Source organism: Crocodylus siamensis, chromosome 2 (genome assembly GCF_052110815.1).
Source record: "Crocodylus siamensis isolate JL-2025a chromosome 2, ASM5211081v1, whole genome shotgun sequence".
NCBI lineage: Eukaryota > Metazoa > Chordata > Crocodylia > Crocodylidae > Crocodylus > Crocodylus siamensis.
Window position 1 is genome coordinate 166,524,482 of NC_143396.1, and position 23,177 is coordinate 166,547,658.

The window sequence follows — 23,177 nt, forward strand, 5'->3', positions numbered from 1 at the left end:
TTCAACAAAGTCCTCTGGTGATGGAGACTGGTCTGGGGTGACCCCAAAAGGATTGTGCCCCATAATGCCAGCCTCATTCCAGCTCCTCACTCAGGGCGATGTACTCGAGACACGAGACGACGTGCCACTTGGAGCCATTTCCAGTGAAACCCGGGCTCTTTAGCTCGTCTTATTAATCAGTAACAACCTCTCATTTTGGGAGCAGGGTGGCAACCCCGTCTCCCATGCAAGAAGCTCTGCCCATAACAACTATTAGCCTGATACCTGACGGTGCCAGGGCCTGGCTCTGTGGCACCCCGGCCTGCATACTACCTGAGCCCCGCGCTTGTCTCAGGACCCCTTCCCGGCAGCTTTGGTCCTAGGGGCCAGCGCCGGGACAGAGCTGCCGGGTGCCCTGGTGCCCACGCGGGCCGCACCTGCCCCGGCCCGGCGCGGGGGAGCCCGGGGCAGGGGGCGGGCCCCAGCGCTGCCCCCGCCGGCGCCCCCCCGCCCGCGCACACGCCCCGGCGCGCGGAAGAAAGTCCTTATAAAGCGCCGCCGCCGGCGCCTCCTGCACACGCGGCCGGCCCCGCGCACACGGCCGCGCCGCCTGCTCCCGGCCCCCAGCGGGCCGCAGGGGGAATGCGAGGGGCCGGGGGCCGTCGGCCAGGCCTCCAGCGGGGCCGCAGGGTGAGTGCGAGGGGGCGGGGGGCAGCGCCACGTGGGTGCGCGTGTAAGGGGAGGCCAGCGCGCGTGTAACGTGTCCGCAGGGCCGGGATCCGGGCGGCCCGCGCGCTCGCGCCAAGGGGCCCCCGCGCGCCGGACGTGGACCGACGTGTCTATAAGTGTTGGGGGGGGAGGGGGAGGTTTCTGAGGCGGGTTGGACTGGAGTGTCACACACGCACCCGTGCGCGCGTGTCCCTGCGTGTGTGATGAGCAAGGCCCCGGGTGGGTTGCGCCCTGCCGAGCGTCCACGTGGCAGGGCTGCTCGGCCTGGCGGACACCAGCGGAGCGGCGTGCGGTGCAGGGAGGACGGGGGAGGTGCCAAGCATTGGGGGCCGCGGGGGCACATGGGCAGGGGCCTGGGGGTTCTCCAGAGTGCAGCACAGCCGTGTGGGACCCACTGGCAGACACCAGCTGGGAAAGGTGGCAGCTGCGGAAAGGAGAGGCCGGGAGCCAGCCCGTGTGGGGCAGGCTGTGGTCACATTGCAGCAAACATCCTGGGAGAAGGGTTGTCCCCCGGGAGGGCTCTCACTGAGGATGTGTCCCTGCCACAGTTCCCTGCCACTTGCCCTCAGCCTTCCTTATCACCAGTGTCACGCACCCCCTCCCCCTTGCCAGTGCTGCAGGTCCCCAGGCACCTGTTTCCCCACAGCTGGCAGTGCCTAAAGACATTTTTTGTGTTTCCAGCCAAATCAAGTCCAAATCCATGAGTCAGTCCACAACCAATTAGTGGCCCTACAGTCGGCAAACATCCTCCACCCCCACCAGGGGCTTCAGATATTTCCAGCATCTTTTGGCAGGCATCCTATGTGCCAGCCCAAGCCCGGAGGCTTGGGTTCAGATGCCCCCAAGTTTCTCCTGCCCTCTGCCGTATGGCCGCAGGCGCAAGCTAGGGAGGAGCCTCCCATTTCCATAAAATGGGCCTTAAGCAGGTACTAAACCATGCCAGAAAAACAGTTATCCCCGGGAGCGCTTAAGGAAAACTGCCTTCATGGACCCAGATATGTGGTGTTTCCCCTGCCAAGGCCTGGCTGGAATACACCACAAAGAACCCAGTATTCCTTGTACCAGCCTGTCCTATTGTAGGAGGATCTGAGCAGTGTCACCACTGTCCTTCTCCCTGGCTGGTGTGACCAGTCCTTGGGCCTGTTGCATCCTGTGCAGGTGTTGCGTGTGGTTGGCAGACACACAGGCTCATGAAGCTGCCTGCCTGGGGACCTCCTCCTAACTCCTGTTCGGACAGGACAGGGCAGGTCCTATAGAACATCAGCCAAGTGTGGCTTTGCCCCATTACCTGTGATTCCTCCCAATCCCTGTGTATCAGCAGGAAGGAAGAGAGGGAGAATGGTCTGGTGGGTAGGGTAGGGCTCAACCCTTGCTCTGCCACCACCTCCTTGAGTGACCTTGGATAACTTAGCCACTCCTGGACCCACCTACTCTGAGCCCTCCTCAGCCCCAGGCACTAGTGATTGTTAGTGCTCAGACACTGAGGCAATGGGGTACTTGGGGCAGGAGAGCCCTGCCTGGCCACTCCAGTGGGGAGAGATCACAAGGGGGCCCTGCAGCACCTGACCTTTGTTTGGAAGCAGGAGGGTGGCTGGGACCAAGGAGGAAAAGTGAGAGGGGTCATGTGGGATAGACGGGGACTGACATGAAGAGGGTAGAGCCAAAGTGACATTGGAGGGAGCTCACACATGGGTAGGGAGAGGGGTAAAATAAAGGAAGTATGTGCAGGAATGGAAGTGGTGGGGCTGAGAACAGCCAGGAGGGGAGGAAGAGGGTTTCACTGGCTAAAGAGCCAGTTTTGCTCTAACCGTATTGTGAGCCAGGGCCTTGGCGAGGGCTTCCCTTCCTCTGTTTTTGTAGGTGGGGGCCATGCACAGATGATGCTCTCCCTTCCAGTTGTGTCCAGTTCAGATCTCAACCTGCCCAGCTTTCCCCAAGGCTGCCAGGTTTGCAGCCTTGAAGGCTGTCCTTAGCTTTGCTTGGTGAAACGTGTTCTCTCCCACCCTACGCACTTCCTAGGGCTAGGACTAGAGCTCTGCTTCTCGCTGGGAGGAGTCCCACCCTGGCCCTGCTTCCCTCACAGGCCTGCACTATTGCAGGGCTGTGGCACCCCAGCCCTCCCCCTGCTTCAGGGCAGTGCCTGGAGTGAGGGTGGGTGCTCAGTATCAGGGGCCTTCCTGAGGTGGTGATACAGTGCTATGTGTTGCCAGGCGATGTGCAGGATGGCGCCAACACTACAGCAGGCGTATCACCGGCGTTGGTGGATGGCATGCACCGCTGTGCTGGAGAATCTCTTCTTTTCTGCCGTGCTGCTAGGCTGGGGCTCCTTGCTCATCATGCTCAAACATGAGGGCTTCTACTCCCACCTCTGCACAGGTGAGAGCCCCAGGCCCATGGGAAAGCTGGCAGTGCCCTGCCAGAGAAGGGCAGGGCTAACAAGAAAAGCAAGAAGAGCAACTGGGACAGGGAGGAGCTGGTTGCAGGGGTGGGGCTGAAGGGAACAGTGCTGGGGGACCGTGGCTGCACCCTCCTTGCACTGCATGTGACTCTCTGGTTCCCCCCTCCTTCAGGGAGGCTGGCATGGCTAGGGCCCTGCAAGCCATGCACCTCCCCAGAGCACCCAGGCTACTTTTGGCCTCTTCCTCCCTCATCCCAAGTGGGGCAGCCGGGAGCCTGCTGGGGAATGGGTATGTTTGTTAGAGCCCAAGCTGCATTACCCAGATTAAAGACAGACACACCAACAGAGGGAGGGGTAGACAGACAGTTCTGTGGGGTCAGAAAGTTTCTTCCTTTGCGTCATGAGTCTCCCTCTCCTTCCTTCCTGCCCCCCCCGCACATCAATTCAGGGCTGCTCTGGGGCATGTCCTCAGAAGGGACCCTGTGTATGGTGACTTGCCCCAAGGCAGATGCACTGACCCTATGGGTCTAGATGCAGGCCCATGAGGATGGGGATCAGGCCAAGCCCTTCCAACCAAGGGGATTGGGGGCTGGAGTCTTTTGCTCACCCACTACCCCTCTCAAGAGGCCCTTACCCCTTTTCTGACAGCACTTGCCTACCCTCCCAAAACCCTTTTGCCCCTTCAGGAGATTCCAGCACAGCTGAGAGCCCCTTCTCCCCCTGCCCCATCCCAAAAACCTTCTTGCCCTCTGTTCCCTAGTGGGACCCCAGCCCTGCCATATACAGGTCCCATCCACCCCAGAATGTCACCCTCCCCAGCAGGCCCCCCCAGGGCTGGGGAAGTGCCATCTTGGAGAGGTGGTGGGAACAGTACTGTTTGGTGCTGGAGTGCATGACTGCAGGTCTCATGCAGATGAGAATGCCACCGAGGCCCACACCAACCTCAGCACAGGGCCCAGGGCCAGGCTGCTTGCCTTCCACTGGCCCAGCTGTGTGGAGCAGGAGGAGATGCTGAACCTGGGCTTCACCATTGGCTCCTTCCTGCTCAGTGCAGCCACCCTGCCACTGGGGGTACTCATGGACAAACTGGGCCCACGGCCCCTGCGTCTCCTTGGCAGGTATGGAGTGGGGGAGGGCAAAGCTGCTGGGTGGGGGGCAGGAATTGTTTGTGCTTGGGAGGGAGTGGGGTATAGAGCAGGTACCTGTGGGGGTGGGAGATCCCCTGGGTGCACGGCAGGATTTCCAAGACCCCCAGACACAACTAAAGTGGAATCTAAGTGCCCCCACTTACGGAGACCCTGTGGTCACTGGGGCTTCTGGAGCAGCTGGCTCAGGCACCTGCATTCTGCTCCCAGGATACCCATCTGACTTAGCTAAGGTCTAGGTGGAAACATCCCAAGTATGCTTCTTTGGGATGTACAGACCAGGCTTCTCTGTGCCTGAGCCTACTGGCTGATAGCAGGGGCCTTTGAGCCCTCCCAGCACTGACTGACAGCACTGGGGAAGGGATTACCTGCCTTGTGCCTAGTAGCCCAGTGCTTGGAGCAGTCACCCAGGGAGCAGGAAACCTGGGTTGTAGGTCCTGTCTGCCTGAGGGGACCCAACCCTCAACTTGCGCTTCCAAGAAAGTGCTCTGACCTCTTGGCCATGAGCTAGGCTAGACTGGGGCTCTCCCCTGCCCCTCCTGCTATAGATGGGCAGCTATGAGCTATGGGCCAGAACAGCAAGCAAGCAGGGGCCTTGCTCTGTGGCCCTAGGAAGGGGAGGTCAGGACTCTGCTTCTGCTTTGCCATTGTTTGTGCATTTTATGCAACGACCCAAGTCTCCCCTCATCCAAGGTAGGGCCCCTCCCTGAGCTACCCAGTCAGGCTCCCATTTGCTAGCTCTCTTTTTGTCCCCAGGCTCTCGCATTCTTAGCTGCCCCTAGCCGAACATCAGCAGGATGTTGAGCTGAGGCCTCAGCCAGCCTGTACCATAGCTTGGGGTGAGAGTGCTTCCCTTAGAGATGGGAGATGAAGGTTTAAAGGCCCTCAGCCTGAGGAGATCTAGAGCTCAGGTCTCCTACTTCCTGGCTGGTGCACTCACTGCTGGGCTACTGGGCAGAAGGCAGGTGTCACCACCACCTGTGGGGGAGTTTCAGGCTGCTGGTCCCTGTCTTAGGAGCACCAAGCCCAGGGATGCAGAGAGATGCCCGGGTCTGAGGTAGGCCAGGGAGTCTCTGGGTGTCTGATTGTTCTGTGTCTCTGCAGCTCCAGCTTTGCTATCTCCTGTGCCCTGATGGCCCTGGCTGCCTACAACCCCCAAGGTGAGGTCAGGTGAATGCCCCACCCCTCCAGTGCCTACCAGCCCCTGCAGCCCTGGCCACCCACCCCTTCCCCTGCTACTGCTCAGCCACCTGGGCTGAAGTCTTCCTTCCCCATTCCTCACCTTACCTCCCTTTCCTGTGCCATTGGCTCTCCCAGGGAGACCACCTATGTGTATTGCCTCTGCCTCATTCAGCTATTACCTCCAGCTGTTTTCACCACCACCCGTACTGCCCATCCTCACCTCCCACTTTCCCATTCTCCCCCCAGTTCTTTCCCCACTGATTTTCCTGGGCCTCTCCCTGAATGGGTTCGGGGGTATCTGCCTGACCTTCACTTCCCTCACGGTGAGTGGTTTTTTGTGCCCTGGGGGGTTGGATGGCAGTGTGGCAGGAGGGTGGGTCTCTCCATGCCCTGGATTTGATGGTGGCATCCTCATCCCTGTCCTACCCTGGGCTAGTGATTTCCAGGCCCTGAGCCTGGTGGCAGAGTTCTGCCCCCATCCCTGCATGCAGTGACCCAGCACTAGCAGGATATTGGGGGCAGAGGCCTGACATGGGCAGGACCTGGTCAGGCTGTTTAGAGCTAGTTTGTCCCTGCTGCAAAACAGAGGGATCAAGGTGGGGAGGGAGCACTTAACCCTTGGCATGCCGTAAGGGGCCAATCCAGACACATGACTCCCCTGTAACAGCCCAGGGCAGTTTAAGTCTGTGCACTAGAAGGAGAAGACCGGGATGTCTGCCTAGTCCAAGCTGGGGAAGGCCTGGCTTCTGTGGGATTTAACCTTTGCTGGCTTGGCCTTCTCTGCTCATTTCTCTGACCCCATGACTCCTTTTTGGACTCCCAATGGGCTTGCTTGTGTTTATCTGTCCAAGACAACCTGGGCAAAGGTGTAAAGAGAAGCTGCCATTGAGGTAGGGGGAGGGAGGGAGGGAGGTAGGCTGCACGTCACTGGGCTGTGGAGATTGGCCAAAGGTGGGTATGGGGGAGGTATAGGTCCCTCTTGCCTGAGTGGCACACCCCCATCCCTGGGAGTTTGTGTGTGTAAGGAAGTGTTGTTCTGAGTGTGCTGGTGTGTGAGTGTCTTCTTTGGATGTGGAGTGTCAGCCTAGGGTTTTGGAGTAGGGGTGTCTCTGGAGCTTTGTGTGGGAAGAGGTCTTCTTCCTGGGTATCTTTATGTGTCTCTAGGCTGTACACCAAGTCCCTTTGCTCTGGGGGTTGGACTCTTTGTGTGTGTGTCTGTGTGGAGAGTCTCACGCATGTGTGATGGAGGGTGTTCTCTGTGCATGATTGCATATGCATATTTATGAGGAAATGGTGTGTTTGAGAGGGAGTTCTGTATATGTTGAGAGAGTCTGTTCTGCCGATGTGTGCGGTGGCAGTCTTCTGCATGCCTGCATGCGTGTATGTTTGCGGGAGCTGTGTGTCGAGTGAAGAAGTCTCTTTTGTGCATGTGGTGGGGGAGTGGAGTCTGCTTTGTGTGTGTGTACCTAGGGGAGGGATTGTGGGAGTATGTGGCAGGGGATGGTGAAGTCTCTACTGCATATATCAGCGCTTAGTCTTGCTGGGGGTGTGACTGTCTCTCCCTTCAGCATAATGCAGCATGGTCTCACCCTGGGAATGGGGGTGCCCCATCACCAGATATGCATTTCCCCATGGCCATGGCCCAGCCTGGGCACTTGCCCTGTGCTCAGCTGAAAGCTGCTTTTTTCCTTTCCATGGCTTGTGCTGCTTTGGGTGCTGCACTGGCATGGTCAGTGCCTGTGGACCCTGCATGGTCCTGTTTGCATGGCTGGGCAGTGGCCTGCATTGCAAAACCCCTTACGGGAGGGACCTTTTGCTAGGTGCTTAGGTCTGGACACTGACTTCAGAGCTGGGGCAGGGGGTGCACCTGTGGGTGCTTCTGCCCTGGGCACATGGCAAAGAGGGCAGTTGACAGGGGTGACATTTCCATGGGGGTAGAGGGGGTGGTCTGAGGGGCTAGTCCTCAGTGACTCCTCAGAGCAGGCTGGGCCAGGCCAGTCTGTATGGTATTCCTGGCAGGGATGTCATGCGGTGGTCACGTCCAGTGGGAGGCGCATGGGCATGTGTGCGGCTGGCTCCCTGTGGGGGTGGAGGGATGGGTGTGTAGGACTGCATGCGTGTCACAGACTGTGCTGGGCTCCAAAAGGGGACTTGCGCCAGAGCAGTGGGTGACCTTGGCATTGAGATTGGTACACCCCTTGGAGCCTGGGGCTGGGAAGGGAGCAGGGGCCATAGCACAGGGCTGGGGGCTCAGGGAGGGGAGAGCTGTGCTGGGCCTGCAGAGCAGGTGTGGGAGGGGGCAGGGCTGGGTTCACCTCTGAGGAGGTGATTTCTCCTTCTAGTGCACAAGGGGTTACAGGGCACCCAGGCAGCCCTCCCCCTGCCTATGATGCAGGCTAGGGCAGCCAACAGGAAGACAGGGGGGGTGCCACACCCCTACTGGTCTCCCTGCCAGGGCAGGTGCTGATTCTGGCTGTGCACCAGTGCTGCAGTGTTTGTTTACTAAGCCAAGGTGCCCTGCAGGGGGGATCACAGGGGGAAGGGAGCTGGCTTTGCTTCTCCCACACAGCAGACCACTCCACAACTAGTGTGGTCATCATAGAGGATGTTTCGGTTTTCTGCTACTGTGTCTTCTATTGCTATGAAACCCCACACCTTTATGTCCTCTATTTTTGTAGAGAAAAATAGAGGACATAAAGGTCTCTAGTTTCATATCAATAGAGGACAGAGGATACCTAGACTGTACTCTGTGATGACCACCCTATCCACAACACTGCCTGACTGCTGGGGGGGCGGCGGTCCCTGCCATGATTGTCTTCCCCCCATACTACCCTCACACTTTGGCCCTGGCTCTGCTCAGTGCTGGGATCCTGGGGAGATGCTAGGTTTCAGCTGCGGTCCTTCCTCCACCCCATACACTGCTCCACAGGGGGACTATGACTCTGGTTTTATGGAAGAGCGGCTGGCGTGGGGCAGATGAAAGCAGATCTGCCCCCACTGCTCTGTTACTGCCCTAATGGGACCCATACTGTATTCAGGACACCTCCTCTGGGCAGAAGGAGACATGGGTCTGCACCTCTCCCCCCTCTCAAAAGTGCTTCCTTCCTAGGACCCTGCTCCAAAGCATCCCCTCCCCCCTGGGTGACTACCTTCCCCCATCTGTCCCCCTGCTGGGTCTTCTCCTCTCCCGCAGCACTACCCTAACCTCTACATCCTCCCCAGCTGCCCAATATGTTTGGGAACCTGCGCTCCACCTTCATGGCTCTCATGATCGGCTCCTATGCCTCCTCAGCTGTCACCTTCCCTGGAGTCAAGGTACAGAGCAGTGAGATGGGGGGAGGGGACACAGGGTCAGATCCTACCCACAACTCCTACACCCCAGGCAGCTGATGGAGGGGTCAGAAAGCCCTCCCTGCAGGGGCAGGGCTGGGCCAGGCAAACAGGGTCCAGGATGCCAGCCAGCCCCACCCAGTTGGCTGTGCCCATGCCCCTGACCTCCTGCTCTGCCCCCTACAGCTGATTTATGATGTGGACATCTCCTTCATTTCCATCATGCTGACCTGGGCAGGCCTGGCCTGTCTCATCTTCCTCAACTGCTTCCTCAACTGGCCCAAGGAGTCCTTCCCAGCACCTGAGGAGGCCAGCTACACGTGCGTGAGCACAAGGGGTGCTGTGGGGAGCAGGGCAGAAGTAGTGGCTATGTGGAAGGTCTCCATACTCTAGTCCCAGGCTCTCCCAACAGGGATCAATGTCCCCAGTGGGGAGGAGGGTGCTGTGGAGTGGCCATGGTTGGTGTCCCCAGTGCGGGTGACGGGTTGTGGGTGGGCTGAGATGGGTGGAGGCATTAGCTGTGTTCACCCCACCCTGCCCCCAAACAGGAAGAAAATCAAGCTGAGTGGGCTGGCGCTGGACCACAAGGTGACTGGTGACCGCTTCTACACCCATGTCACCACTGTGGGGCACCGCCTCAGCCAGAAGGCGGCACCACTGCAGGAGGGCAAGGCACTGTGTCCCTCCATGCAGGACCTGTGCCATGGGGACACGGCATCTACTGAACGTAAGTGCCTGGCTGGACCTCTGGGAGACACAGCATCAGGGCTGGGTGGATCAGGGCATCTCTGGTTGAGGTGCCCTGCAGCAGTGATACCATGGCATCCGCAGCATCCAGTGCAGCTCCTGCTGGTTTCTGTGTACCCAGGGCAGGTTTTGAGTAGCAGGGTGTGTGGGGAGGGACACTCCCCAGCTGGGTGTGTGGGTCAGTGTCCCACAGTGGGCATGATGGGTGCAGAGTGTCCAGGCAGCCTAGGCCAGCAATGGAGGGCAGTGTGGGGGGCTTTGGGTGTCCAGAGTGCCACTAGATGGTATGCAGGAACAGGATGGGGGGGTGCAGGTGTCTGGGGTGCAATGTGTCAGGGTCCCCCCTGTTGGGATGGGGTATAAGGGGTGCTGGGTTTCCCTGGGGAAATGGGGTATAGGGGAGAGGTGTCTGTACCCATGCTTGTTTGAGGAACGTCAGCCCCTAGGCTGCAGGGTGGGAGAGTGCAGCAGTGTGTCGAGGGCAGGGGTGGGGAGTGTCCCATGTCAGCTGTAGCACCTGCTTCAGCAGCTGCACCCTGCAAGCCCGGGTACCTCTTGCATCAGTCTGGCTGCCCGGGCTGGTGGGCTCTGTTTGGGCTCTGGCTCCACCTGCTGGTAGGTGTCTGAAGCTGCACTTCCCATGGGATGGGCCGACAATTCCTGGGCTGGATCATGCTGCCCTTTTCCCAGGAGGTCTTGACCCACAGGAGGAGCTGAGCTATTTGGGGAGCCAGGGCCAGCCCATGGACACCCCCAGGGGTCCTGTCTTTGAGCCCCCTGTACTATAACCCAACACACTGCACTCTTTTCTCAGCACTAGGACAGAACTCATGAGTCCAGCTCAGCTGGAGTAGTGAGCTCCCACAGATAGGAAGAAGTGGGGGTGAAGGGAGTCATCCCATGGGGTGGAACTGGGGCATCTGGGGGCAGGGGCAGATACCCTGTCAACAGCTCCCCTCTCTGCTATAGGCTCAGTCCCCTTCCGCCGCAGCGTCTGTTCCCCCATCTTCCTGTGGAGCCTGATCACCATGGGCATGACCCAGCTGCGCATCATCTTCTACATGGCCGCCATGAGCAAGATGCTAGAGTTCCAGGTCACCAGTGGGAGCGAAGATGGTGAGAGTATGACCTGGGTGGTGGTGGGGAAGTGTGTGTGGGGGGGGCCTGGGACTTGTGGGTAAGGAGTTATTGGGGCATTTGAGAAGATAGGTGGGGGGTTGCTGGAGAGGCTGTGGAGGGCTCCTGCATCCTGTGTTACTTTTGGGGGTAGGGGCTTGGGTGTGTTTGGGGAAGGGGCCCACCTCACTCCAGTGTGTACAGAGACACAGGGATCTTAATCTTGGGTGGGTGTTGGGGGTGGGGGTCAGGTGGCAGCAGGGGAGGGACCCTCCACTTACCCTGTGTCTCTCTTCTGGATACTGCGGTGTCAGAAAAGCTGCAGGAGGAGGCGGAGCGCATAGGTAGGACCCCTGGCGTGAGCATGGAATGGGGGGAGGGGTCTGCACCCTGTACTTCTGGGCTGCTGGCTCCCCCTTGAGGGGGCAGGACAGATGGTTATGTGAGCAGCCTTGGGGGAGCCCCTGGCCCAGCACAGAGCCTTTGAGAGATGAGACGGTTGTACCCATCTGGGGGAGGGGCTGAAGTAGGGTCTCCCCTGTGGGGTGGTGGACAGGCTGTCCCCCTTTGCACTGTGTTGGCAGGAAAAGTGTCTCCTTGTGGGGTGGATCCAGCCCTGGGGAAGTGAGGCCTGGGCACAGGATTCCACTGTGGGGCAGGATGAGGCACCAGCCTTCCTCCCTTGTGCTGTAGGTGGAGTCTGCATGTAGGCTTACCCCAGTGGGATGGGGTATGAATTTGGGAATACCCATATGGGCAGCGCTGTCTGTAGTGGGCAGAGCTGTCTCCATCTGGGCAGAGTGGGGTATGCCTCCTCTACCATGGGGCAGGCCCTGGTGTAGCGGGTCTCACGCTCTCCCTGCTTTCCCTTCTGAGCAGTAAACATCTACTCCTCCATCTTTGGGGTCATGCAGTTGCTCTGCCTCTTCACCTGCCCCTTCATTGGCTATGTGATGGACTGGCGCATAAAGGACTGTGTGGACAGCCCGCTGGGCTCTGGGGACAGAGCATCAGGGTAAGAACACATGCATGTACCTGTATGTGGGTACCCTGGTGCTGGGCATGGGTCTCACTGGGTGGTCCTGGCCATTGTGCCTTGGGTGCACAGCCTCTGCAAGCTATGGGTTGACATATTCCCTGCTGTTCACAGAGCTGGGCTGGAAAAGCCAGGGGCCAAGCCCCGGTACTGTAAGGTGCAGAAGCTCACCAATGCCATTCGTGCTTTCACTTTCACCAACATACTACTTGTGGGCTTCGGTGTCACCTGTCTCATTGAAAATCTGCCTTTGCAGGTAACTCCTGTCATGCTCCCCATGCCTCCCCCTGCTTGCAGCCATGCCCCTGGTCTGCCCTTCTGCCCCTCCACATACTCTGACCCATCCTCTCCCCACAGTTCCTGACCTTTGTGCTGCACACCATGGTGCGAGGGTTCTTCCACTCCGCCTGCGGGGGCCTCTATGCTGCTGTGTGAGCTGTTCTGCACCCCCTACCCATGCCCAGTCCCCGTCCCCCATTGCACCTAGCATCTGGTTCTGGGGCCTGCCCTGTATGTAAGGGGCACTGCTCTCCCCTTCCTTCCCCCACCCAAATGGGGTAGACCATGGAAGTTGGGGTGGGAAGCTTCATTGGGCAGGACTGATGGTCACATGGGAAGGAAAGGGGACAGAATCAGCTTCCTCCTCCCAGCCCCGTAGCAGTCCTCCTTATCCCAGTTTTTCTTCCCTCACCTCTGCATACTTTCACGTATTCACTCCCCCACGCAAACATTCATGTGCAGGATTGGAGGGGGTCACTGAAATCAGGTGAGGGGTGTTTCTAGGGCTCACACACGGGGCGAGACAGTGCCCATTGTGCAGAGCCCTCACTAACTGCTTGGCCTTTGGTGACAGGTATCCATCCAATCACTTTGGCACCCTGACGGGCCTGCAGTCACTCATCAGTGCCGTTTTTGCCTTGCTCCAGCAGCCACTGTTCATGGCCATGGTGGGGCCACTGCAAGGCAACCCCTTCTGGGTAAGCCAGGGGCTGGAGCTGGGCACCTCCTGGGATCCCCTATACCCCATGTACTCCTCACGTTCCCTGCTGGAGGAGACTTCACACACATACCTGGACCCACACATGTATACTTCCTCACAAGCAGTTGCACCCCCCCCCCCACATTTATATGCATTCCCTCTTTACATAATCACACACGTACACACAATCCTGTGCATCCCCAGCATCCACACACTCATTCATCTCACGCACTCACATCTGCTCCCCCAACATAAACATGTTTACGCACCCCCTGACACGCACTCATTTACACATGTGCACCCTGTGGAAATGTCACGTGGAGATGTACAGTGCCTTTGGGGAGTTTTGCTTGGCCCAGACACCTTTCCTAATGGGAGCAGGGACTAGGACAGGGTGGGGGTGGGTCATCACCTCATGGCCTTAGCCCCAGTGGGGAGGTGCTTTGCAGAGACCCCAGAATTTGCCCTGGGAGTGGCACCCAGTTGATTGATTACTTTGCACTGGACAGGATCATGTTCAGTACCAGGGGCAGGGTATGTGGTTTGTACTGGATTGCCCCCAGCCTCACCCACCTGCTCATGGTTTACTGGGAGAAGGAACAGGATGGCTTAGGTGTAGAGGTGGAGGAATGGCTGGACTGGGGTGGCGAAGGGCTTTCTCCCCATCACTCTTCCCCCTCGCCCCAGTTTCCAATGAACATGGCTGCCTGCCTGCCATCCAGCTCCAACTGGCAGCTTTGCCAGCCAGGCCACATAACTTGGGAGGGGTTGGCTCTGCTGGGAAGGAGAACATGGCTGCTGCGCTGGCCCCTTTCCCAGCATGCTGTGCACATCAAACAGGGGTGGGGAACAAACATATTTTGGTGGTTGAATCACCGAGTGGGTAGCTCAGCTGCAAGATGAAATCATTGCTTTCCTTACCCCCCCTCCAAAATCCCTCCCACATGTCTTTCCCACTCCTCAGGTCAATTTAAGCCTCCTCATCTTCTCACTCCTGGGCTTCCTGCTCCCTTGCTACCTTTGCTACTTCCGCCAGACCCTGCTCTGTGACCAGGCTGCTCCAGGAGGCCCCACAGACCAGGCCGAAGGGGCTCAAGTGAAGCTCCAGGACAGCGTGGCCACCAATGGCAAGCTGAGCGCTGACGACACTGCCGCATAGTCCGAGGAAAGGGGATGGGGGGGGGGAGCGTGGGTGACAGCAAACAAAATGCCAGATCCGCTCATCAACCGATTGCCAAGCAGATGGGATGAGACACCCAGAGCAGGAAAAAGAAACACTTGTAGGTTTCTGTACACGGGAGCCATGGAAATAGTCAGGCTGCGTCAGATTTCTAACCATTTATATATATATATAGAGAGAGAGAGAGAGAGAGATCTATATATTTTTGCAGGGTACTTTAAAAAGCTCCGTGGCCTTAAATAGCTAACCAAAGAATGGGGTGAGCCTGTGAACCCCAATGCAGAGGATGCCTCGCTTATGAAGTTCTCCACATTGGAAAGGGGCTCTGATCTGGATGTTAATCATATTGTTGATAACCTGTAACACTTACCAGGAGTTGACTGCAAGGTGCTGGGTAAGAATTGTGATTACCCCATGTTGCAGATGGAGAAACTTTCTTCCTAGCCAAAATCTGAGGTGGGATAAAGTTCATTTCCGTCATTTATGCCCCAAAGTGCTGTCATTGACACTTACTCCTTGCTAAACATCACTTCTTAGCTGACTGAGGTATCAATGATTTTTTTCACTTCAAAAAGGGACAAGGCAGGCCACATTTGTCAGGCAGCACAGGGTTGTCCATAAAGTTTCCTCTTCTAGGTTACCATGTGCTTCCTCACAGGCAGGTGTTGATAAAGGTCTCTCTTTTCTTTAGAAGTACAATGACATCCTCTGTCTGGGGTGTCAGTAAAGTTTCCTTTTCTTGTAGGTCATGTTATACTAACAGTGAGGTGTCACTAAAGTTCCCTTTCTTTTAGGAACCCCACAACATCCTGCCTGCCTGGATTGTTGATCAAGTGCCGTCTCTTCCCCCTCATTTTTCTTAAGCCACCTCTCTAGAACAGGGCTACCACTGCCACTGGGATGGGCCTCAGTATGCCTCTAGAGCATGGACATATTTTTCATGTGTTTCACTTGGTTGGGATAAAGAAACAAATTCCCACATTCAGAGCTATCACTTGGTAAGGGTAGACCAGATCTGATAATGGGTCAATGGGTTCTGAGCTCCCCTAGGGCTTCCTGAGAGGGGCGAAAGGGAAGGACTGAAGGTCTAGCCAAGTGAGTCATAATTCAGGTTAGTCTTAACTCTCCTTTTGGAGAACAGTGTCACCAGCATCCATGACAACTGTCTACCTTCCAGTAACACTGTGACAGGCGAGTCCCTGCCTGTTTTTGCAGTATTGTTACCCTATGGTAGCCAGAAATGAGATTGGCTAGGCAATGGTGGGAATGGGTTGATGACCCCCTCCCCTTCTCTGTAAGCTCCCCTGTCTGTCCCGGCCAGAATCACTAGTGCTCCTCAGCCTGTGAGGGATTTAATTTATTGTTCTGCTTGTAGATTTCACAGGAAATAAAAGGGCAAACATGAGGCTTGGTTCTGACTGTACTTTGGAAAAGCTGTTGTTTCACTCCACAACGTGTCATACTTCACTGGGGACTTCCCAAAATCCAAAGCAGGGCCCCTCAAAAGAGATTATTAAAAAAATTCTGGGGTCAGAAGGAAAAGATGGAAACTAGCCAATAAACAGGGACCAAGGGACAGAGCTGAGGAGATTTTTTTTTTTTGCTTGAAACATTTTGTCAGAAAAAACTGCGACATAGAAACATTTCATAAATGAATCGCTCCTTTATTATTTTTGCCAAATTGTCACATTGGAGAGGGGAAAAAATAGGAGAGAAAAGTTGAAACATTTTGTTTTGACATTTGTGAAATGCAGTGTTTTGATTTTTTTACATGCGAGATGATTTGTGTTTTGAAATTTCCTTCCATTTTATATTTTCTTTAAAAAAAATTTAAAAGCTTGACTAGGAAATGCTTCATTTGACCCAAAATAATTTCTGTTTTACTAAAAAATGTGAAAAACAATTACATTTTGGGCAGATCAGAATCCAGCTTGCTTTGCTTTATCCTTTGGAATTACCAGTGAACCCAACATCTATTCTTTGTCTACATCTGCTGGCAAGTACGTTGCAACCACCCCTTTTCACTGTGGCAGAAATTAGCTTCTACACAAGGTCCCCTATTGACTCCATGGAAGGTCTGAAGGAGGAGAGGTGCAGTGAGGGAGCTGGAGGGATCGAGCAGGTAGGTTGGCTGGTCAAGTTGATGTTGAAGCAAAGGGCTCCAAAGGGAATGGAGTGGGTAGTGATCTGTCAAAGGAAAGTCAGTGCTAGACATGTAGATGGGTACCCCCTGGAAGGGAAGATGTGCGTTACAGGTCTCTTGATCCCCTTAGGAGGTGGGCCTGTATCTCAGGCACAAAGAGTTGCAAATGGGATCATGATGCCTATGTTACCTCTTTGTGCGGCTTCATCTGAGTGCTAGGTGCAGTACCGGGCACCCCAACTTCACAGTGAGGTGGCAGAATGAGTTCATAGAGGCACTGGCAGGTCCAAGTGGGGCACTGCAGCGCAGGGCTTGACTGGCAGGTGCCCCCCTTGGTAATGGGAACAGGTTGTTCTCATGCTTTAGGGAGGCACAACCAGCTCTGACCTACAGCCCCTGAGGACCAGGACCTTAGGATTGTTGCTCATTGGTTGTTATCTAGATTAGATGGACAGCTGTCTTCATCCAAGTTACAGCTTGTGATGGTGTGTCAGGACAAAGCAGACCTGGCTGTAGGATATTGGTTACATTCCTTCTGCTGCCTCCAGCAGGACGTGCTATCTCCTGGCAGACAGTGCCAGTCCAGTCAGTGGCACCAGGGGGCACTGGGCCCTGGTACAGTTTTCCAGGGCTACTGTGCTGCTGTCAGCTCTGCCTGTCAGAGGATGCTTACATTTGGGTGGGTGGGTTTTTAATAGGGAAAGACTATTCATCCCAATGTCCCAGCAAGCTGATCCTGCTAGTACTTTCATTCCAGCTTCCCTCAGTTTCTGGTAAAGAGTCATTTGAGCACAACCACGTCCTGCACTTCTCAATTGCTGTGTGAGGGGGTGGCATTAACAGCAGCTGCTGTGCTCCTCTCCTGAAGTAGCTGCATTTCAGTGCCAGGGCAAGCAGCCTTGCAGGGCTGACAGGCCTTGTATAAAGGTTGGCTGTGCTCCTGCTAGTGCCCTGTTTCTGCTGGGATAAGGGATCTGTGTCCCCTGATCTAGCACAGCCTAGCACCATCCCTGAAGCTTTACACCTGGCATTGTGGCCCTCATGGGGTGTACCAGGTGTAGCCATCTACCTCTGTGGGACTGGGTTCAGTGACCCAGCAGATCCTTTTCAGTCCTGCATTCCCAAGACCAGCAGACCCAGCTCTGGCAGGGCTGGATTAGTATGACAGAAGAGAAGGGGCAATATACAGTATTAGCCTGTCCACATACAGGGCGGAGGGAAGGGATGTCTCTGGACCCCTCAAACTTTTCTACATATTGGATCTCGGCCATTAAATGCAAATGCACCTGTGGTTGGGTAGCAGGGTGTTTGGGTCAGCATTTATTCTTTGGGGAGGGAGGTTTTTATGTGTACATGCATGCACACACATATAGAATGGATTGAAGAGAAATACACATGAGGCAGATCACACTTGGGTAGCAGAGGTGGTGTGCGTACACTCTCTTTCTCTCTCTCTCTCTCCAAACTGTGGTCCTATCCCATCAGGCCAGGGGAGCTGAGAACAGAGGGAGGTGGAAATTAATGAAGCCTTTTGCTTGAGGAAATTGCCTGATGCTTTAACTGAAACAAATTTTGGCAAGGCAAATGGGCAAGTGAACAGCCAGGCCAGGGATTGCCCCACCCTGCAGCCATGGGGGGAGATCTTCCTCTCACACCTGGGACCAAATCCTTGTGCAAGTGCAGAACAGAAAAGGTAGGGGTAGTCTGCTAGCAGAGGGCTGAAGGGCAGGGCAGGAGGGGAGGCTGAGAGCTTAGAGGTGACATGCAGCACCAGATGAAAGCACTGGGTTGGCTGGGGAAATCCCTGGCTCTAGTGCTGCCCTGCTGGGGGATCTTGAGCAAGGCACATTACCTCTCAGTGCCTCAGTTTCCCCAGTTAAAGTATGGGAAACTTGCAGTAGGCCACGGGCAGGCCTGGATTTCTAATCTACTGTGCTAAGTAGCTACATTTCCCAGCTCACAGATTGCTTACTCAAGAAAAGTGTCAGGAAGTTGCCTTTCCCATGTCCTGCCTGCTTCCTGCTGGCAGAGCATAAGGTGTAATTAATTCCCTGTGAGGGCCCCCAGGTGCACTACGGCTCCATGTGCAGGGGGAGGGAAAGAAAAAGGGGGGCAATAATTCCAGCTGAGTGTCTGAAAGTGAATCTAGCCCATAAGCTTCTGCATCCCACTGCGGGGGCAAAGCTCCCCTGTGGGGTGCTGAGTGGCAAAGACTCTCCAAAGAGACTGCCACATAGCAAGGCAATGGCAAAAATAGGAATAGTATTGAGAAGTCCTGGCTCCCAGACCCCCTGTTCCAGCTCACCAGATCCTTCTCTTCTCTGCAAACTGTGACACAACTTGGGAGTCCTGGCTTCCAGCTCCTTCCCACTCTGCCCCACTCAGCCCAGCAGATTGGACTTCCTAGCCAAATTACTAGTCTAAATATGTAGCAACACTACTGTCCCAGGTGGACACCTATAATTCACAGCACCTTTTCCAGCTGGCCCACATGGACTTAAGTACAAGGGTGGTAGGAAGCCCAGGACCACCACCGGGTGAAGGCTTGGAAGGGCAGCTCCCACAATTTTATCAAGTCTGTCAGTGTGTGATGATGCAACAGTGCTGGGGAACCTAGCAGGCAGAGACTGGGGACCCTTTACCACTGTTTCTGCATCAGCCAAAAGAACAGGCAGAGGGGTTTGTCTTGGGGGGCGGGGAGTAGGAGATACCTCTGAATAAACCCCCCTTATACTCACAGATATCCCAGAGAGCTGAGGTCATGCCAGCCTACTTGTGGAAAAGTGTCTGCTCTTATCAGCACATGACATGTGTCACATGGCCCCTATCATTGCTGCCCTGCACACTTGTACAGGACTGTTTTGGAGCTAGGCAGAGGCCGGGTCAGGCGTATCTATCACAGGCATGACAGGCCAGGAGGTGACCCTCCCCACCCCCACATCCTTATCACACACCTCACTGGGGCAGGCCAGGGAACAGCACAGAGAGAAGAGGGATACATATGTATGCGTGTTCACTGGGCTAGGGATAGAGATGAGGTGTGAGTGTGTGTATCAGAGGGCAGACAGTCATGCTGAGGGACAGCACTGCTTAGTGCTGCTGGCAGAGCTCCCCCTACAACCCCTAGCCTTCCAGCTGGGAACCCCACTCAGGGAGTGATTGGCCACCCTATCCATTTCTAGCAGTGCCTTACCAATGATGTTTGGTGCCTGGGGCAAAGCCTGCAGTGGCAGCCCACCCTAGCCCCTCGCACAGATCTGGGGGGGTGGGGTATATGCCCCCCCCCATGCTTGCCCAGGTGTGCATGCAGCAGCCTTCCCCTGTTCCTGTGCTCTCCCCCTCCCCCAATGAGCTGCTTGCAACTCCATCCCACGTCCCATCCTGGCTGGGCAGTGCTTGTTGGCAACCCCTAGCTTTGGCACCCAGGGTGGTTGCCCCTCTCTCTCATTTGGACCCAGGCATTTCCTGTTCATGTTTCTGCTCAGTTTCACTGGGCAGTGACCATAGATTCCTTGGCTATGTTGGGAGGCCAGTTGGTGCTGGCCACAGTTTTCTCCTTAGTGACCCTTCAGGACCCTCATTGTCAACCTGTAACCTTCACTCTCCTCCATTTTATTATTTGTTGATTCCAGTAATCACTTGTTATGCACTCTGTAATTGAGGGAGGCTTATAGTTTCCTAGTGGGCTTAGGCCCACTGCTTCTTTTGCACAGCAAATAGTCCTGGCCATGTTCCCAGGCTGGGTTTGGAGCAGGAATATCAGCAAGCATATGTATAGTTATGCACAATTATGCAAATATATGCAAAATATCATAAATTAGATTTTTGTTTTCAAAGATTGGCAGGGGGGGCAGTGTAAAGAGAGAGACAGAGGGAGAAAGAGAGAGAGAGTGAGTATGTCCCTCTAGGTACTATCTAAACCAGCATTTCTCAACCCGTGGGCCACAACCCAAAAGTGGGTTGTAGGAGCATATGAAAGGGTCGTGAACAAACTTAAAAAATGGATCAACAAACTTTAAAAATGGATTCTCCTTTAAAGGAGAAAAACATGAGAAACCATGGCTTTTCCCTTGCAGGCTGTCAGAAATCCAGCCCGCAAGAGAAAAGCCACAATTCCCCATGTTTTTCTCCTTTAAAGGAGAATCCATTTTTAAAGTTTGTTTGTGACCCTTTCATATATTCACAGGGAACAGCGGATTGGGAGTGAGGGACATTGTGTCGACCATCAATGTTTACAAATGGGTCTTGGTACAAAAAGTTGAGACCCACTTATTTGGACCACAAAAGCTCAGGTCTGCCCACCTCAGTGGTGCCACTGGGGTGCTGTTGCTCAAGTGGCTATTACATCTGCTGGCTTTCCCCTCCCAAAACAATTTCTGCAGCCCTGGTGCCTCCTTGCCTCTCTCTCAGCTGTGCCTTGACCCTCCCCTCAGCCCATGCTTTGCACACACCCATTGCCATATCTGTGCACAACACATCCTGCTGTGGGAGCCCCACAAGTATTACTGCATCGCAGCCCAGCATGGTACCCCCAGGCTTAGGAGAAAGGGGGTAGGAGGTGCCAGCTTAGTGCTGAGAGTCAATTCCGATGGTGGACAATAGCTACAACTTGCCTCCAGATTGCCTTTCTTCTTTGGAAACACAATGCTGTAAAGGAGCTGACCTGCATTTTGCATTTTGGCTTCTATTCTGTGCAGGAAAGGACACAAACACCAACAGACTTTCCCTATGCCTGAAAAAGGGTATTTGTGCCCAAAAGCTTGCAAAGAACAAATTTTCCAAACATTTAGTTGGTCTAACAAAAGGTATCTACCCAACGAATAGTATATGTAAAGGAACTGAAGGATCAAGTTCTAGGTCTTCTGAAAGTCAGTGTGCCCAGAGATCCTATCTATGCGGTAGTCATCCAATTCCAAATCTTCCCCAGGGTGCTTGTCTATAGGGCCTATTCTGGGGCTCAGGGATCCAGATGTCCCAGGAGCAGAGAGCAGAAGAGGTCAGGGAGGAGAAGCAATGGTTTTTGCCTCTCCTGTACCTCATCCCCAAATCCATTGAGAGAGAGCTTGCTCAGTGCTCTTTAACTCTTCTCTACCCAGTAGGCAGCGGTGCAGTGGGGCTCAAGCCCAGCAAGTGGCACTGCAGTGTCATGCCCAGGTTGGCTATAGGCCCATAGTAGGGTATGGGTGTGTGGGGTGGGGAAGTCTCACACGTACCAACTCATGTGATCCCAGGTGGCAGTGCAGGGTGCTGGGCCCCACCCTGTGGGTGAGACACCCCTGCCCTACACCGTGCCCCCACTACAGCCTCAACTGGGTGTAAAACAATGGGCCTGGGAAATCGCCAGAGCCTCTCTCAGCTGCTCGCACTCAGCCAAGCCCTCTCCTCTTCCCTACGAAACTTGGCCTCCTTCTCAGCCCATGTTAATCCCCCTCCCCCAAATAATCCACCCCAGGGAGATTATCAGAAGCTGCTCTGAGCTTCTTGTAATCCAGAGAGGCGGGGGGAGGCACTCAGCCCATTTTAGCCAGGAAAAGGGAAGAATTTAGGGGCTCCCAGCATCTTGGCCTGAGTGTGGAGGAACCCTGTACCTCACAGTTTCTCTCCAGGCACTGCCCCCCACTCCAGGACAGGGAGCCTGGCCTGAGGTCTCCATATGCAGGACCCCAGCTTGCTTCCTGAGCACTGTGCCCCACCACAGAGCATGGATGAGGCCTTGAGGCTGGGGTCCCCTTAGGCACCAGGCCCAGCAGCCCTGGGCATCCAAAGCAGAGATGGCAGGGGAGTGGGGGATTCATATGGATGTGGCAGAGATAGATATCCTCTACCCCTGCCAGGCCAGGCCAGGTTAGGGCAGTGCTGGGCTCAGGGGGACAGACTAGACCTGGAAGTGGGTTTCTCCACAGCAAAATGCCCCCAAGTCCCCTGACCTGCCTCCCAAAGCCTGTGATGGGGGGGGGGTAGGGGGAGAGGGTTGATGTGGGAGGTGTGGGGGAAGAGGCCGCTGAAGTTGGTGAGGGGCATCTCCCCCCACCCTGCCCTGAAGCTGGAATGGGGGGGAGGAGGGGGGAGCAGCTGCTTTTTGCTTTGGAGAGGGGTGGAAGTGGGCACAGCAGAGGACAGGGGAGAAGATAGATGTAAGTTGGGGGGGAGGCTAGTACACGACCCAGAGAGGCCTGGGGAGGGTGGCCAGGAGCATGGAGATGTGGGGTCTGCAAATTGCCATGCTCCCCAAGCCTTTGCAGCACTTTTCAATGCCCAGCCTCAGGCCTCAGGCTACAGTACAGAGGAGGGACCCCTCTAGGTTTGTGGCAGGAAAGGGTTATCACCAGCCCTGTGCTAGAGTGGGAGGTTCCCACTTAGTCAGCACTGCCAATTCCTGTAACTGGGGGGAGAAGGTGCTAACTGGGGTGGGAGGGGTGTGGAGATGGGAGGGGTGGGGAGAGGGGGGGTTGCAGCAGGCTGGGGAAAAGGGCGGTGCTGGGGTGGGGCCAAGTGACCAGGGAGAGAGAGAGAGAGAAAGCGTGTGCGTGTGTATACCTTTGTGTGTGTGTATGTGTGGGAGGGGGTTGCTGTTGATGCACACGCACTCAGGGTGTGCTATGTGTGTGCATACGTGCAAGATGCACACATTTTCACCTGTCCATGGTGTGCCTCTCTGAACACACACTGAGTGCTTTGTGTGCACACCCATGTGCAGGTATTTGTGTGCGTGTGTGCACACACGTGCAGGTGTTCATGTGTGTAGATATGGACATATGAACAATTGTCTTTGGAGTATCAGCTACTCCACAGTAAGTTCCCATGTATATGCTTTTATCCCATGATAGATAGAAGCTAAACCAGGGTTTTGTCTCCTTCCTTGGCTAAACAGGTGTGGCTTTCCCATCACCTGTGTTGATATGCTGTACAGCCCTGCCCCTTTGCCTACTTCCATATCCTCTTCCTAGGCTTGTGTGCAAAGTATACTCCAGAAGCTTACTCGAAGTCTTGACTGGTGTCCTCAAGGTGAGTGTACCTGGTGCTGTATATGTGCACAGCTGAGCATCTGTCTTCTGAGTGTGCACTCCGGCCATCGCCAGGTTCCTTGCCTCTCAGGTAGCAGGAAGGGGGAGGGCTCACACACACACATGCATGTGTGCTCACATGCACATGCACACACACATATACACAGGTGCTCTCACACGTGCACGTACACACACACACACACACACAC

General features: G+C 55.4%; 1 protein-coding gene across 3 annotated transcripts; it reads left to right on the forward strand.

Annotated features, from left to right (window-relative positions):
• Positions 1–489: 489 nt before the first annotated feature.
• On the forward strand, positions 490–15,226 carry SLC43A1 (solute carrier family 43 member 1). Of its 3 annotated transcripts, XM_090032130.1 has the most exons (15): positions 494–669; positions 2,919–3,084; positions 4,020–4,224; positions 5,356–5,411; positions 5,680–5,756; positions 8,656–8,748; positions 8,950–9,083; positions 9,312–9,490; positions 10,480–10,626; positions 10,941–10,970; positions 11,506–11,641; positions 11,777–11,918; positions 12,020–12,093; positions 12,516–12,639; positions 13,606–15,226. In XM_090032130.1, exons 1-15 carry the CDS (start codon positions 622–624, stop codon positions 13,798–13,800), a joined length of 1,806 nt encoding a protein of 601 aa, XP_089888256.1. In that variant the 5' UTR covers positions 494–621; the 3' UTR covers positions 13,801–15,226. The 3 variants fall into 3 exon arrangements, with proteins under 3 accessions (XP_089888259.1, XP_089888258.1, XP_089888256.1); XM_090032132.1 differs by lacking the exon at positions 12,020–12,093 and having other exon boundaries at positions 492–669; XM_090032133.1 differs by lacking the exons at positions 12,020–12,093; positions 12,516–12,639 and having other exon boundaries at positions 490–669.
• The last annotated feature ends 7,951 nt before the right edge of the window (positions 15,227–23,177 follow it).

What these genes read in the sequence shown, in the direction of transcription:
- SLC43A1 (XM_090032130.1), top strand. Translation starts at nt 622, where the DNA reads ATGCGAGGGGCCGGGGGCCGTCGGCCAGGCCTCCAGCGGGGCCGCAGG. An exon ending in GGACACGGCATCTACTGAAC is followed by an intron (nt 9,491 to 10,479) that starts GTAAGTGCCTGG and finishes TCTCTGCTATAG; the next exon opens with GCTCAGTCCCCTTCCGCCGC. An exon ending in CACCAGTGGGAGCGAAGATG is followed by an intron (nt 10,627 to 10,940) that starts GTGAGAGTATGA and finishes CTGCGGTGTCAG; the next exon opens with AAAAGCTGCAGGAGGAGGCG.